At 27.3% G+C, this 12,795-nt stretch overlaps 2 protein-coding genes across 3 annotated transcripts in view; one reads left to right on the forward strand and one right to left on the reverse strand.

Annotated features, from left to right (window-relative positions):
- LOC107193763 (structure-specific endonuclease subunit slx1) overlaps nt 1-1,190 on the reverse strand; it is a 5,704-nt gene extending 4,514 nt beyond the window's left edge. Inside the window, exon 1 of the mRNA XM_015583268.1 lies at nt 1,175-1,190. Coding sequence (XP_015438754.1) covers nt 1,175-1,190 — 16 coding nt within the window. The remainder of the gene's footprint in view (nt 1-1,174) is intronic.
- A 2,653-nt stretch (nt 1,191-3,843) lies between these two features.
- LOC107193762 (protein NipSnap) lies at nt 3,844-5,380 on the forward strand. 2 transcript variants are annotated; one of them, XM_015583267.1, is made up of 6 exons: nt 3,844-3,867; nt 3,992-4,147; nt 4,271-4,444; nt 4,636-4,804; nt 4,890-5,157; nt 5,232-5,380. In XM_015583267.1, the coding sequence occupies exons 2-6, from the start codon at nt 4,065-4,067 to the stop codon at nt 5,378-5,380; spliced, it is 843 nt and encodes a 280-aa protein (XP_015438753.1). In that variant the 5' UTR covers nt 3,844-3,867; nt 3,992-4,064. The 2 variants fall into 2 exon arrangements, with proteins under 2 accessions (XP_015438753.1, XP_015438752.1); XM_015583266.1 differs by lacking the exon at nt 3,844-3,867 and having other exon boundaries at nt 3,885-4,147.
- Nucleotides 5,381-12,795: the final 7,415 nt, after the last annotated feature.

Genomic DNA, 12,795 nt, shown 5'->3' on the forward strand with positions numbered 1-12,795 from the left:
AAATCTTAGTTTCGATTACGTTTTTGATACGTATTACTCACTTATATGTAATAATATAGAATAAAAATATACTATTAGTCCGATATTTGAAAATATGCATGCGTTCGTTGTCACTGTTAAACTGTTGTAATAACAATGGAATAATAAAATAATTTACTCAAATGTACATAATAATACATATACATATCCATAAAAACAATGTTAAACGCAATAACTTTTTTGTACGCGAAGAAAAACTAATATAGGTCCGTCGGGATTGCAACCCAAGACTCCTTTCTAATACGTCTACTTTATAGCGAACGGACGGAAGAGAATCCGTTCACGACCATGGTCCCTTCTTAGATTTAACGTAGTTCACAAATTCACCGTTCTCATAACGTAGAGAGCAGCAGATAATCCCTTACTTTTTACACTATCGGTATTTCAGAACATGAGACGCGAAGTCCCATAAGATGATAGGTCTATCCTATACCTCGTCGGTGGTAAAACGAAGTTCAATTGATCGATAGATTGTGACACGGACTGGTAGAGGGCTCTGCTAACGCGAAATTTTGTGGTTCTGATATATGCTAAGGTGGACCACGGGGGCAGCACAGTGCTGCCAGCACTTGCTCGGGAACACCGAAACCGCGGGCATTAGCACTCTCATTTCCTCTCTGATGCAACTCTGCAAGAAGTTATTAGGTTATGTTAATTACTCTTACTATTGGACTACTTTACGAAATATAAGGATAGGTGCGCTCTAACCAACGTGATTTTTGTGGGACACCAAGTCAAGTCCCATAAGATGTTAGGTCTATTCAGTCTATTCTTATATCTCGTCTGTGCTACTACTGAACTATTTTACAATTAATATGAAAAATATACGACCCTGTTGTTAACACGACATTTGTTTTTAAATTATACGGCCGTGGACAGTACTAGCGGCTGTGCTCATGGACATAGGAATAAAAAGCAATAATAGTTTTGAATAATTTACAGGGCGAAGAATTGCAGATAGTAGAAGACATAGGTGGACCAAATTGTAAAATATTATAAAGACAGTTAAAGAAAAATAGAGGAAAATGTGTGAACGAAGGACTTAATAAGCAATTGAAAGCATTTGCATTGACCTTACATTATTATTCCCCAAAGACCTACGAATATGTAAGAAAACAGTTTAACAACAACTTACCACATTGCAAAACCATTTCTAAGTGGTATGATAGTATAGAAGGAAATCCTGGCATCATGGTAGAAAGTGTAAATGCTATCAAGGCACAAGTGAATAGTGTAAATTACAAATTACTTGAGTCAATATTATTTGGTAAGATGGCTGTTAGACAATATATAAAATATGATGGTCACAAGTTTAATGGGTACGTGGATATGGGTGATACTATAACCCCAGCTGACACAACTATTGAAAAAAACGCATTAGTTTTCATAGTTATGTGTATTAATGGTGCATGGAAAATTCATCTAGCTTACTTTCTAATGAACTCTATAAATCCTGAACAAAAAAAGAATCTCACTTTGCAATGCATGTTGTGTTTGCACAACGGAGACATGCAGATTGTGTGCAAAAGTGAAAGATAATCTTCGAGTTATTTCTATTTCTAAATAGTAATGTTTTATTTATTTACCAATCTCATCAAATAATAATATTGCAAAACTTTCTGAATTCATTGCGTAGTTGCAAAATTAAATACCAAACAAAAACAATTTTGTTTCATATCTATAGATTCTAACTTTTAACTATTCAATTGAAACATCTCAATGTCTTACATTTATATGATACCATTAATATTTCAGTATGTTCATTTATAAATAAAACACTTTGTTTCTCTGTTTTACTGAAAATATTCTATCGTATATTTAAAATATTTATAATTATAAAGAAACTAAAGGTCTCATCTTGAAATTTCGCGCATTTATGCTACAATGAATCACCTATCTGGCACCAGTATACCAAATTATATATATTAAATGTCGTAAATCTCGTATATCTGGAATGGAAATATCTATTTATAACATGTTTCTAACCTATAAAACGTTTTTCGTATAGGTTATAAAAAATGTCAATTTATTAACAATTATAATTCTCATTAAAAACAATTAAATTAAAATCGGTTACATTGATGAAAAATGGATATTGAATGGCTACTAAAACAAAAGAGTATAAAATAATAAATATAATTTGTTTAGATTGAAAATTATGTTAATAAAAACTTTATTTTCATTTTGGACGAAATGAGATTGATCGATTACTAGCAAATTTCTTTTTTGATGTAATATCCCTTTTAGTGTAATCAGAACATTGTAAAACATTTATTAATGCACTGAATGATCAATATAAGCCTCCTGCAAGGAAGGCACTGTTAAATGTGATGAGCTCGTTAATTCTACAAGGTAAGATGAACCACAAGATAGAGTATTACTAATTGATGGGTGGAAAAATTCAACAGTTAATAGTAGAACTGTTGCGGCTATGGCCAATGTTACATGTAACATGTCACCAAACACCTTTTCTGGACTCATAGAACTTTAGTACAATAAGAGAAACTGGAGAGGTTCTGAGTGAAGTTGTAAAATAATTAATTTCATTACTACTTATCAGTAGTAATGAGATTAATGATTTTGCTTTACATTTATTGATATTCTTGTCATAAATGTTTTCAGTCTTATCTGTACACACTGTACTGCAACTTACCATACTTAAATCAGATGTATTATTATTAATCCTATCATACAAATGTTTATTTACTTGATTGAAAAATTATCATTTTTTTATCGCAGTTATATTTCCAATATTACGGTTGCACACTGTGCAAAACGCTACATTTTCGCCTTTTTCATTCTTTCTTCTAATGAACCCCAACTAATCATATTGATTATGTTCTTTTCTACCACCCATTTTTTGACAATCACAAATAATATATATATATCTATATACTAAAAATTAATTTGAGATTATATTTCGTGTTTAATATTACACCTACAATATTACATTTTTAACATTACATACTAAAAGGAGATATGTATTGTTTTTACTTATTTCTAAAAAGTCTTTCTACTTTAATTGTTTAAACGTTGAAATAATTAATATTTCTATTTACAACACTTGCGACGAATGACACCAATGACCGTGCAAAATGAACTCAAAAAGGGACATATGTATTATACGTATATATTACATACGCATTTACGATATTGTGTAAAATACGTACCCTCTGCTTATGCATAAAGAATTTTCTCTCTGACAAAGATTACATATCGATTTTGTTATCAATCATTACGATGTATTATTATGGTGTATATTTATTAAAAGTGTAAATATATGAATAAAATACTTGAATAAAAAAAATTAATAAAGGATATTTCAGTTAAAAAAAGTAGTATTTTATTTAATAATATAATTAAACTAATACAAAAACTGTTTGTAATTAAATACTTATATGTATTTAACGTACAAATTATTGAATTTTATTAATAAAAAAGGATAAAATGTACAGACGTAATTTACAATGAATTAATATGTACAAAATACTGTATTGTAATATTCATTATTCAAAATTAAGAAATAAAATTAAACCGAAAATATTTTCAAAGTTTATTCAACTTAATATTGATAAAAAAGAATATATTACATAGTACACTTAAAACCAACTTATACATATAGTTATATGACACTATAAAATGTTGCACCACAAAAGATACTGTATACTTATATTATGATTTATTTTATTTTCACCGAAAGATAAAATAACATCGAAGCCAAGTTTCTTCCAAAGTTTTGCAAAATGACAAATAATAGATTCAGCAAAATACGCAGGCGCTGTGGCGTTGAATCTCGTAAGCGCTATCAATCCAGAGTTTTTCATGGTCGTAAGTCTTATTCTGTGTAGAAAGAAAAAACCGCGAATGGAGATTATGAATAAGAATAAATCAGTAACATTAGTCGACAGTTTCACCGAGAGTTTAATCGAAAGCGCCGCGTATTTAATTGCAGCACTGTCGAATTCGTGCTCTGATCTTGATTCGACGCAGAACAGAAGAGATCACTACTCAAGGATTCAGTAAGAATGGCTGCCGTTTTCAGAAGATTCAGATCCGCGCAGATCAGGGCGATCGGCAATACTAAATTACCGTCATTTATTAACAGCCGGTAGGCGATACGATTCCAAAAGCTTGGGGAACGCTTCTTTTTTCATATGTTCGCGTATAAACTTGCGTGAGCCAGTCTAAGCGGCGGCGTTTTAGGGCAATAGCCACATCGTGTGTGTTGTAGATCATTTGCAAGTTCATCGATCCTACAGAATGACAGCATAGGACTAGCATGGCGAAAAAAATCCGACCCAACCAAAGAGCCGCACTCACGGATGCTGTCGGATAAAGGAGTTATTTACGCTTTGCACACGCACAACATTCGACCCGATTCCACTGACAATTACTTGACCAATTAGTGAGTGAATCTCTGATTCCCTTATGTAAATATATACTTTTTTCTGCTCTGTCTGACTTTGGTGTTAGGTGTTTTTACTATTATTTTTTAATGTAGTAATGTGTCACGAAAATATTAGATTTTATTTATGTCACAGAATTAGCATGCACAGAAAATTCTTTTATAGTAGGAAAAATTTTGGGATATTACAGTGAAGAGGTTGTTAACATTCTAAACTCCAAGAAGTCTGAATTACAATTGGAACTAGTCGGCTCATGGACTGTTACAGCTGGCGATATTGATCAAGCTTTGCACCTTTGGCGATACAACGGTGGTTACGATAGTGTTGATCGCACACAGGTTGAATTATCTCAGAATAAAGTATGATGTTACCAAAAAATTTATTTATATACAATGAGTACAAAACAAAAGTGTACATAAGTTTGAGCGTGAACATAATTTTTAGGCATATCAACAATTATTTAAAGAAGGTGGGAAATATGTTCGATCACGTTATCTGCAGTATTTATTGGCATTTAGTTACTGGCCTGTTCCTACAAAACGAGAAGATTCAAATATATATGAGATACGTAGTTATAGACTGAATGCTGGTGGAATGATAGAATGGGGTAATAATTGGGCAAAAGCCATCAATTTTAGACGCCATAACAATGAACCTTTCGGTGGTTTCTTTTCACAAATCGGTCGATTGTATAATGTTCATCACATTTGGTGTAGGTATCAAACTGTCTAAACCATTTTTTATTTCATTTCATCTAACGATTATGTTCAACTAAAATCATTTCAGGCTATAAAAGTCTCCAAGCACGAATGGAAACTCGGGAAAGTGCGTGGAGATCTCCAGGATGGGACCGATGCGTTGCACACACAGTACCAATAATAAGAGAAACACATTCCCGTATTTTAAGTCCTACTAGCTTTTCCCCAACAAAATAAAATTTCTGTCTCATGGATTCAAATGCATTTGTATATTACAACTTATTCTTTATGTTTATATTATAATATTCTAAAGACATTTGTTATATATAAATATATGTACACTCTACATTTATAATTGTGTAAAATAAGTGCTTAATATGAGGGATTGTAGCATTTTGTTGTATTACAACAACTAAAATGTATTTTAATAAAATTTAAATTTCTTTGTTACCATAGGCTTTATGCTATGTTCACTGTCATCCAAAGAACCATATTTATATGTATGTATATAAATGAATATAATCAAGTTTCTTTATTGACCTCTACTATTTATACTTCTCTGATTTCTAGAATGATGTGAGCTTTAAATTCTGTAATTTGATTTAAACTTACTATTTGTAAAAACACGCTGGTAAAATAACACATTGCCTTCTCATTCAAATCAATTGTAATAAAAGAAATCGATTTCAGAAATGGAACGGTCATAAAATACATATAATTAAATATCTTTCGTATTATTATCTAATCAGTGTATCAAATCTGATTAATTTGAGCTATTTACTATAAATCTTAATAATTCACTGTGTAAAGAATATTTTGTTGTGTTTCCATTACCTACTAGATAAAAACTCTACATTAGTCAAAATAAAAAGGGAAGATAATTATAATAACTACAACTCTTTATTTATATTTTATGTTTCATTTTGAAATCAATGTTTTTACAAAGGTACTAATATTTATTATTTAAATGTTATAAATACATTTATATAATAAAATAATAATTATCGTTATTGTAATAAAGAATTATCATACATTCCTATTTCGTATTACAGAAAAGCATCTTATGTGAGTATATTATTTATACTTTAGCTTTCTAATAACTCATAGAGTCTGTTAGTGCTCAATTCAACCTAAAACACTTCAGCGTTGCTTAAACTTTTACATTATTATTATTATAAGGTTTTTTTACTTCCATTTAACACTATCTAGTAGTTCAGAAACTAGAACTATCTTAATGCAAAGGAAATACATCAAATTTTGCTTCTGTGTATATAAACATGAAATCACTAAAGTAAAGGATGCTTTTTATATGATCTACAATGCTTATTTTATTAAAAGTTATTGCATTAATATAAATATACTTAATGTACATTGTACGAATTTTTATTATTATATAATATAATCAAAACATTTCTTTAACACACACAACAATAATTATAGTTTCAGCAGCACTGACTTTACAATGCTAATACTTGGGTCTTGAAAATTAGAAAGGTAAAAAAATGAAATCAAAGTTTAACTGTACTAAAATTTGAAAATTTGAAAAATTTTGAAGGTATAAAATTAATGTCTTATATGTTTCAAAATAGAAAGCATCTTCAAAACACAAAAACAAATATCCATGATATTTTTTACGATTATTTACAGTATACAAATATAAATATAGGTATATACAAAATGTAGTAGAAGACAACCATATTTACGTAAAAAAAAGAACAAAATAAAGTTAGAATAAGAAACCTCTCTCAATAGGAGACTATTAATATTCAATCACTGTTATATGTGTGTAAACATAATGTTAAGTGACTATGATGAACCCAGTATTATTTATAAACATATTTTATATATATGTTATACTGCTTTAGATGAAATAGTACATCTTAAATTGTTTTGTAAGTCATGGAATTTTTTATAGTTATAATGATCGAAACGATGAAACAATGTTACTAAAAAGTTCATAATTTTTTATTTACATAAATATTTAGAGAGTACCTATTAGAAATTATCTAATACAAATTTTTGGTAATGAAAGAAAATAGATGATACAAATTTGTGAAATTCATGCCAATCTGTATGGTATGAAACATTATACATTATTCTATAATTGCAAAATAAAAAACAGCTTTGTGAATGAAAACTTTTTTTCTTGTTTGTGACAATCAATTTTTCATTTCATTATAATTTTTACAACTTTATATATAACCACCTTTTATAACTAATACTAAACTTATATTTAAACCATAGCTATAATAAATCTTAACAATCTCGACTATATTTTTGCATTCTTTAAAATCACCTGAAAGCTTTCCTAAAAACTTTGTGTCACATAGGTACATTTGATATAAAATGGTTCTATTAAGACACTTATATAGTTTTATAATTTCAAGCAAACACTATTACAATCTGTAATTAATTACTATTTCCTTTCATTAATCTTACTTTATACTTATGTATAATGTTTCGTACTGAACGAAATATAAAGGATATTATCAATTAAGTATAATATCAATGTAAAATGTCTAATTATATTGGTGATAACATCAAACTATCAAAAAATATGTATGTTAATATAACTTGATCTGCAAACTTTTTGTAGATTAAAATGATTAAAACTCGGCATTTATATAGTATATAAATGATATTGCAAATACATTATACATATACATACATGTTCATTAAATGTAAGGTAAAACAACTTGATTTAACATAATACTAGAAGAACTATAATTCGTAATTAAGTGGATGGCAGACAAACATTTTACGATTCTCCGTTAATATTTAATAATTATATAAAAAAATTTTGGAGTTACATTGTTAACTTTGAATACAGATTGATTTCCCCATTCACATAAAATCAGTGCAAGTATATTACCACAAAATCTCTCATAAATTTCCGTCTATGTGTACTCTGAACTATTCTTCTATCCTCTATAACTTGATCAGAATTAATCTTTGAATAGTAATTGATATTTCATTTATGTAACAGTACCAATCTTTTTGCACTGAAAAATAGCATGGTAAAATTGTCAAATAATCCGGATAAAATAAAAATGATAATATTTTCATTACTGACTAAAATTTTAAGAGAAAAATAATGTGTTAGCATCTTCTGTGAGTTTAATATTATTAACCTTCAGGTGTTATACATTTTTATTTAATGAGCGTGAATATACCCATTAAAAAAATTTTGCTGTAAAAATGAGGAAATCACACATAGATGGAAATAAGTGAGAAATTAGCTGATCAAATATGCATAAGGTATAGATTAATAGTAGATAACTGATATGCCATGCCTGTAACTAATTGGCTGGCTCATATATCACGTTTTAATTTTAAATTATCAAGTCAGTAGCCAGAGCTTTGGAGAATTCAATAAATTCTATTACACTAAATTCTAGTTGTTGTAATTTAAGATTCAATTGCAAAATCGTATGCATAGAGAATGAATATTTACAAAATGCTGGCAACAGCAAAAAGTAATATTCTAAATTAATATTTAGTAATTTCTTATACTGCTTACACAGTATAAAAAATAGTCAAATGTTGTAATTTCTCTTTTTTGTTTACTTCCTTTTTGATACACACGTACAACCAGATTTATAGAGAATCCGTGCTACATTTACCAAAAATATAAATATAAAATTCAACAATTGAAATTCTGTCCAATTTCATTCAACAATTTAAAAAAAAATATCAAACTCATTAGTTACATAATGTACTTACTATAAATATTACTGTAATTTGGCATAATAATTAATCAAGTGTATTTCTAGTGTAATATATGTGACACTACTTATTTCATATACTTACTAGTTTTATACACAATTTTGAAATACAACTTATATATTTGGATCTTTATTTAAAAAACAAATTTTTTTCTATTAGTAACATTTCATATACTACAATATACATGTTACTTAGAGACTAAGATTACTAATATTCCATATTTAAATGAATTGTTGAAGAAATGAGATTTATTTATGATTTTCAGTTTAGTATGAAAATTTGTAATTATATAAAATATTATATTAGTCATTTTATGCAATCCACAATGTTTCAATAAATATTATAATGTAAATTGTATAATAGGAAATCTGTCATAATATTTTCTGGGCCAATGAAAATACTGTAATATCTTATACATTACTAACGAATTTAGTGTACTTCTAAGTGCATTCGCAACTTCAAAAAATTACAAAAACTGCTCTTAAGAATAAACAAGTTTGTTCTGTGACATGCAAACTAATCTAAAAATTACTGTCTTCAAATGTAATTTTTATTTTCGAAGATCTTTTTTCCTTATATATTATTATAAGTCATGGATACAGTGCAAAGTACATAATGTTTACTTTTGATAATACACGTACAGAGAATTTCTTTCATTAAAAATTTCAGGTGACAATGCTCTGGGTACAACAGTAGCCACTATATGTGCCAACAGAAATTTAGAAATACATTTTTTATAAACAAATTTTTACGTAAAATATTATTTATAATGTTAAGAAATTTCTTTGTAAATTCATACTGATCACTATCTACTAAAATGATGTATGGATTGCAAGCAGACTAGGATTGTGAAGTTATGGCTTATATTGCTTAATACATTATAATTTAGAATGTAGCACGAATATCTCTACTAGTCGGCATTGTTTATTATCAATTATAATTGTTTACTAAAAACTTCTATTGAACTCATCTATTGAACATCTCCCTAAGAGTACAGTCTAAAGTAGAATTTAAATGTAATACATGTATATAATTCTACAGACTTCATTGAATTAATTGCTACATTCTCTACTCGTGTATAACATGTGTATATATTTACATATTGTATTATTACAAAAAGTTTTTCACTTGATTGTGACTGCCTTCGTTTAAACAGTTTTGAACACATAATTACAAATATGTTTTTAGCTTTGATTATTTTTATTTTTGCAATTGAACACACTTTCTCTATTTGTTTATAAATTTTGATTTTTTCTATTAAATCATGAAAAAATAATATTACCATATATGTATAAAAAATTTGGAATGTGCGCTACATTCTAAATGTAAATAATGGTAAGAAATATTATAGAAATATTTCAAGATACTTGTCTGCTATTTTCAAATTAAAGCTTTTTACTTTGTAATATAATATATAATTATTTTACTGTTTCCATGTGGAAGATATATTCTACGATATATTTAACTTAACTTACGACATATACAAATTTATGTATTTATGGAAAGATATTAATTTTTAAGATGTTAAAACATTGAGTAGATAACTATATACTATATGTTACATAGTAGAAACTTTCAAATATAATTGTCAATGAAAATGTTAAATCTTTTCAATTCAACACGAACAATCATACCTTCATGTAATATTATTTCCATTAATCATACTTTAAGGAAGATATCATTCACATTATTATAAAAGATTAAATATAATTTTACAAACACAGTCACAATCATTTGAGTTTAAATTCAATACTTCATAATGAAGATGAAAGTATATAAAACAGAAAAAGTACATGGAAATGTATTAAATGAAAAGGGAAAGAAACAAATTAGATATTACAATATACGAGTACAACATTGGGATGTGTACTGGATGGAAATTTCAAGCAATCACAACAGAATATAACACAACTGAAATGTTGATAATACAAACAGAATAATAATGCTATCATAACCACTTTAATAAATAGTAAACGAAGGTATTAAAAGTACCTTATTAATACCTACAAAACTGACATAGAAGATTTCTAATATACTGGAAATAACACATGAAGTGGAGTTACATTTGCAGATTCATGTTGGTAAATAATGTTAATTTCATAGATAAATTTGTGATCAAACAAAGTCAAACGAGTCGTCGAATCCAACAATGAAATACTATCATCTATTTTCATCAATCACATAATTTAAAATGAAAACACATAAATAAGAACATTTATTTTTATTTTTAACAAATATATGAATCGAATTGAGTTATGCTTTATATTGTTTACGTTAAATATTAAGCAGTTTAAATTAAAAAAATGCTTTTTTCATAAGTATGCTAAAAACTTTTAGATTCGTTGAAACAGAAGCAAATTAATAATTTTATCGACTTTTATGTTTGATCTATATTAGGTGGTTCAAGTCTATTCAATCTATATGTATATAATCATACGTAGGACAAAACACTTAAAAATGAGTAAGTTATATTCCATACTTTTTCAGATTGAAATGAAACATATTTTACGTCATGTTTGAATATTTTATAGTTACAATTTTTTAACATAGAAATATGAAATACATTTAAAAGTCATATAGTTTTGCAAATAAGATGTTATATTTTTATATTCACATTGTGTTAGAAACTATGGAAACTATTATGTAAAGTCATTCAAGATAAATTACAAAGACTCTTACTTCATTGATGTTTATTATAACAATATGCAAAATGAACAATACTTTGATCAGAACTTATAACTTAATATTTATATCAAACATTTATCAGTTAAGATCATCATAATTCATCTTGTATAACAAACAAAAATATACATATAAATATATCACTCTGTTTAAAACAAAATATGTATGACTTTGCAATACTCTTCATGTTTCTACTTTAAAAAAAAAACCAAAGAAACGAACAATATATTGCATTCTCAGAAATGAGAATATTACTTTGGATGAACTATTTCGTAGTATTTTGTCCTGTATAAAATAAATAAATCAAAACTTCGATTTGATTTCATGCATATAAGAATATGACTATTTAAAAATGTATGTCAATGTTTCAATCCAACGGATATTATATACATACAAAAATTAAGATACATGTAATACATGGAGGGTTATTTGAGGCTTCATATCCAATATCATCAAATTAAAATTAAGAATATCAATGTTGAAAGGAATTTGAAGTGGACACTGTTATATTTTGGTAATTCAACAATAATTTTATTATCAATTTAATTTTTGATATTGACATTCTTTCTTAATAATGTAAAACAAATTGTATAAAATCGTAAAAAAGTGTCTTTTAATTTTTGAAATTAATCTCTCTCATCGAAACAGCGAATATGCCCTAACATGAATGCATTACACTAATTACAACATAGGATACTGTAACTAAATTTTTGTTATTAGGTTATCATTTTGTAAATTTAACGATTGCATTACGAATGCAGTTAAATAAATAAATCGACTCACTCAGTTTCTGTTAAATTAAACTAAGTGTTACTGAAAGCTTGAAATAATGTTTCGAAGGTCACCACACACAATTATCGGTAAGATTGTTTAATACTAGACATTCAATAAACTAGAATCTCACTGAAAATATATGTAGGTCCGTGTTGGTTTTATTTCAAATCTTCGATTAGTCAAAATTAAACATGTAATAATTCGAACGTTATGATTATACTGTTTCTTTAATTATTATAATTGCAAGATTTTGTAGTTTTGTAGTCGCATATAAAATTTTTCCGTATAATTAGCTGGCTTACTTCAAGCCCAATAAGATCGATACTTAAAAGGTTTTTTCGTTTTTTCTTTCTTTACTTCTATTTACTTCACAATGTATTTGGATATGGTTAATAAATATTACAACGTTGCAAAAAGCATCTAAGTTCTTCAATATGAAGCTCTCTCTTTCCGGATAGATCATCATCATC

The sequence above is a fragment of the Dufourea novaeangliae genome, unplaced genomic scaffold, assembly GCF_001272555.1.
Source record: "Dufourea novaeangliae isolate 0120121106 unplaced genomic scaffold, ASM127255v1 scaffold24, whole genome shotgun sequence".
NCBI lineage: Eukaryota > Metazoa > Arthropoda > Insecta > Hymenoptera > Halictidae > Dufourea > Dufourea novaeangliae.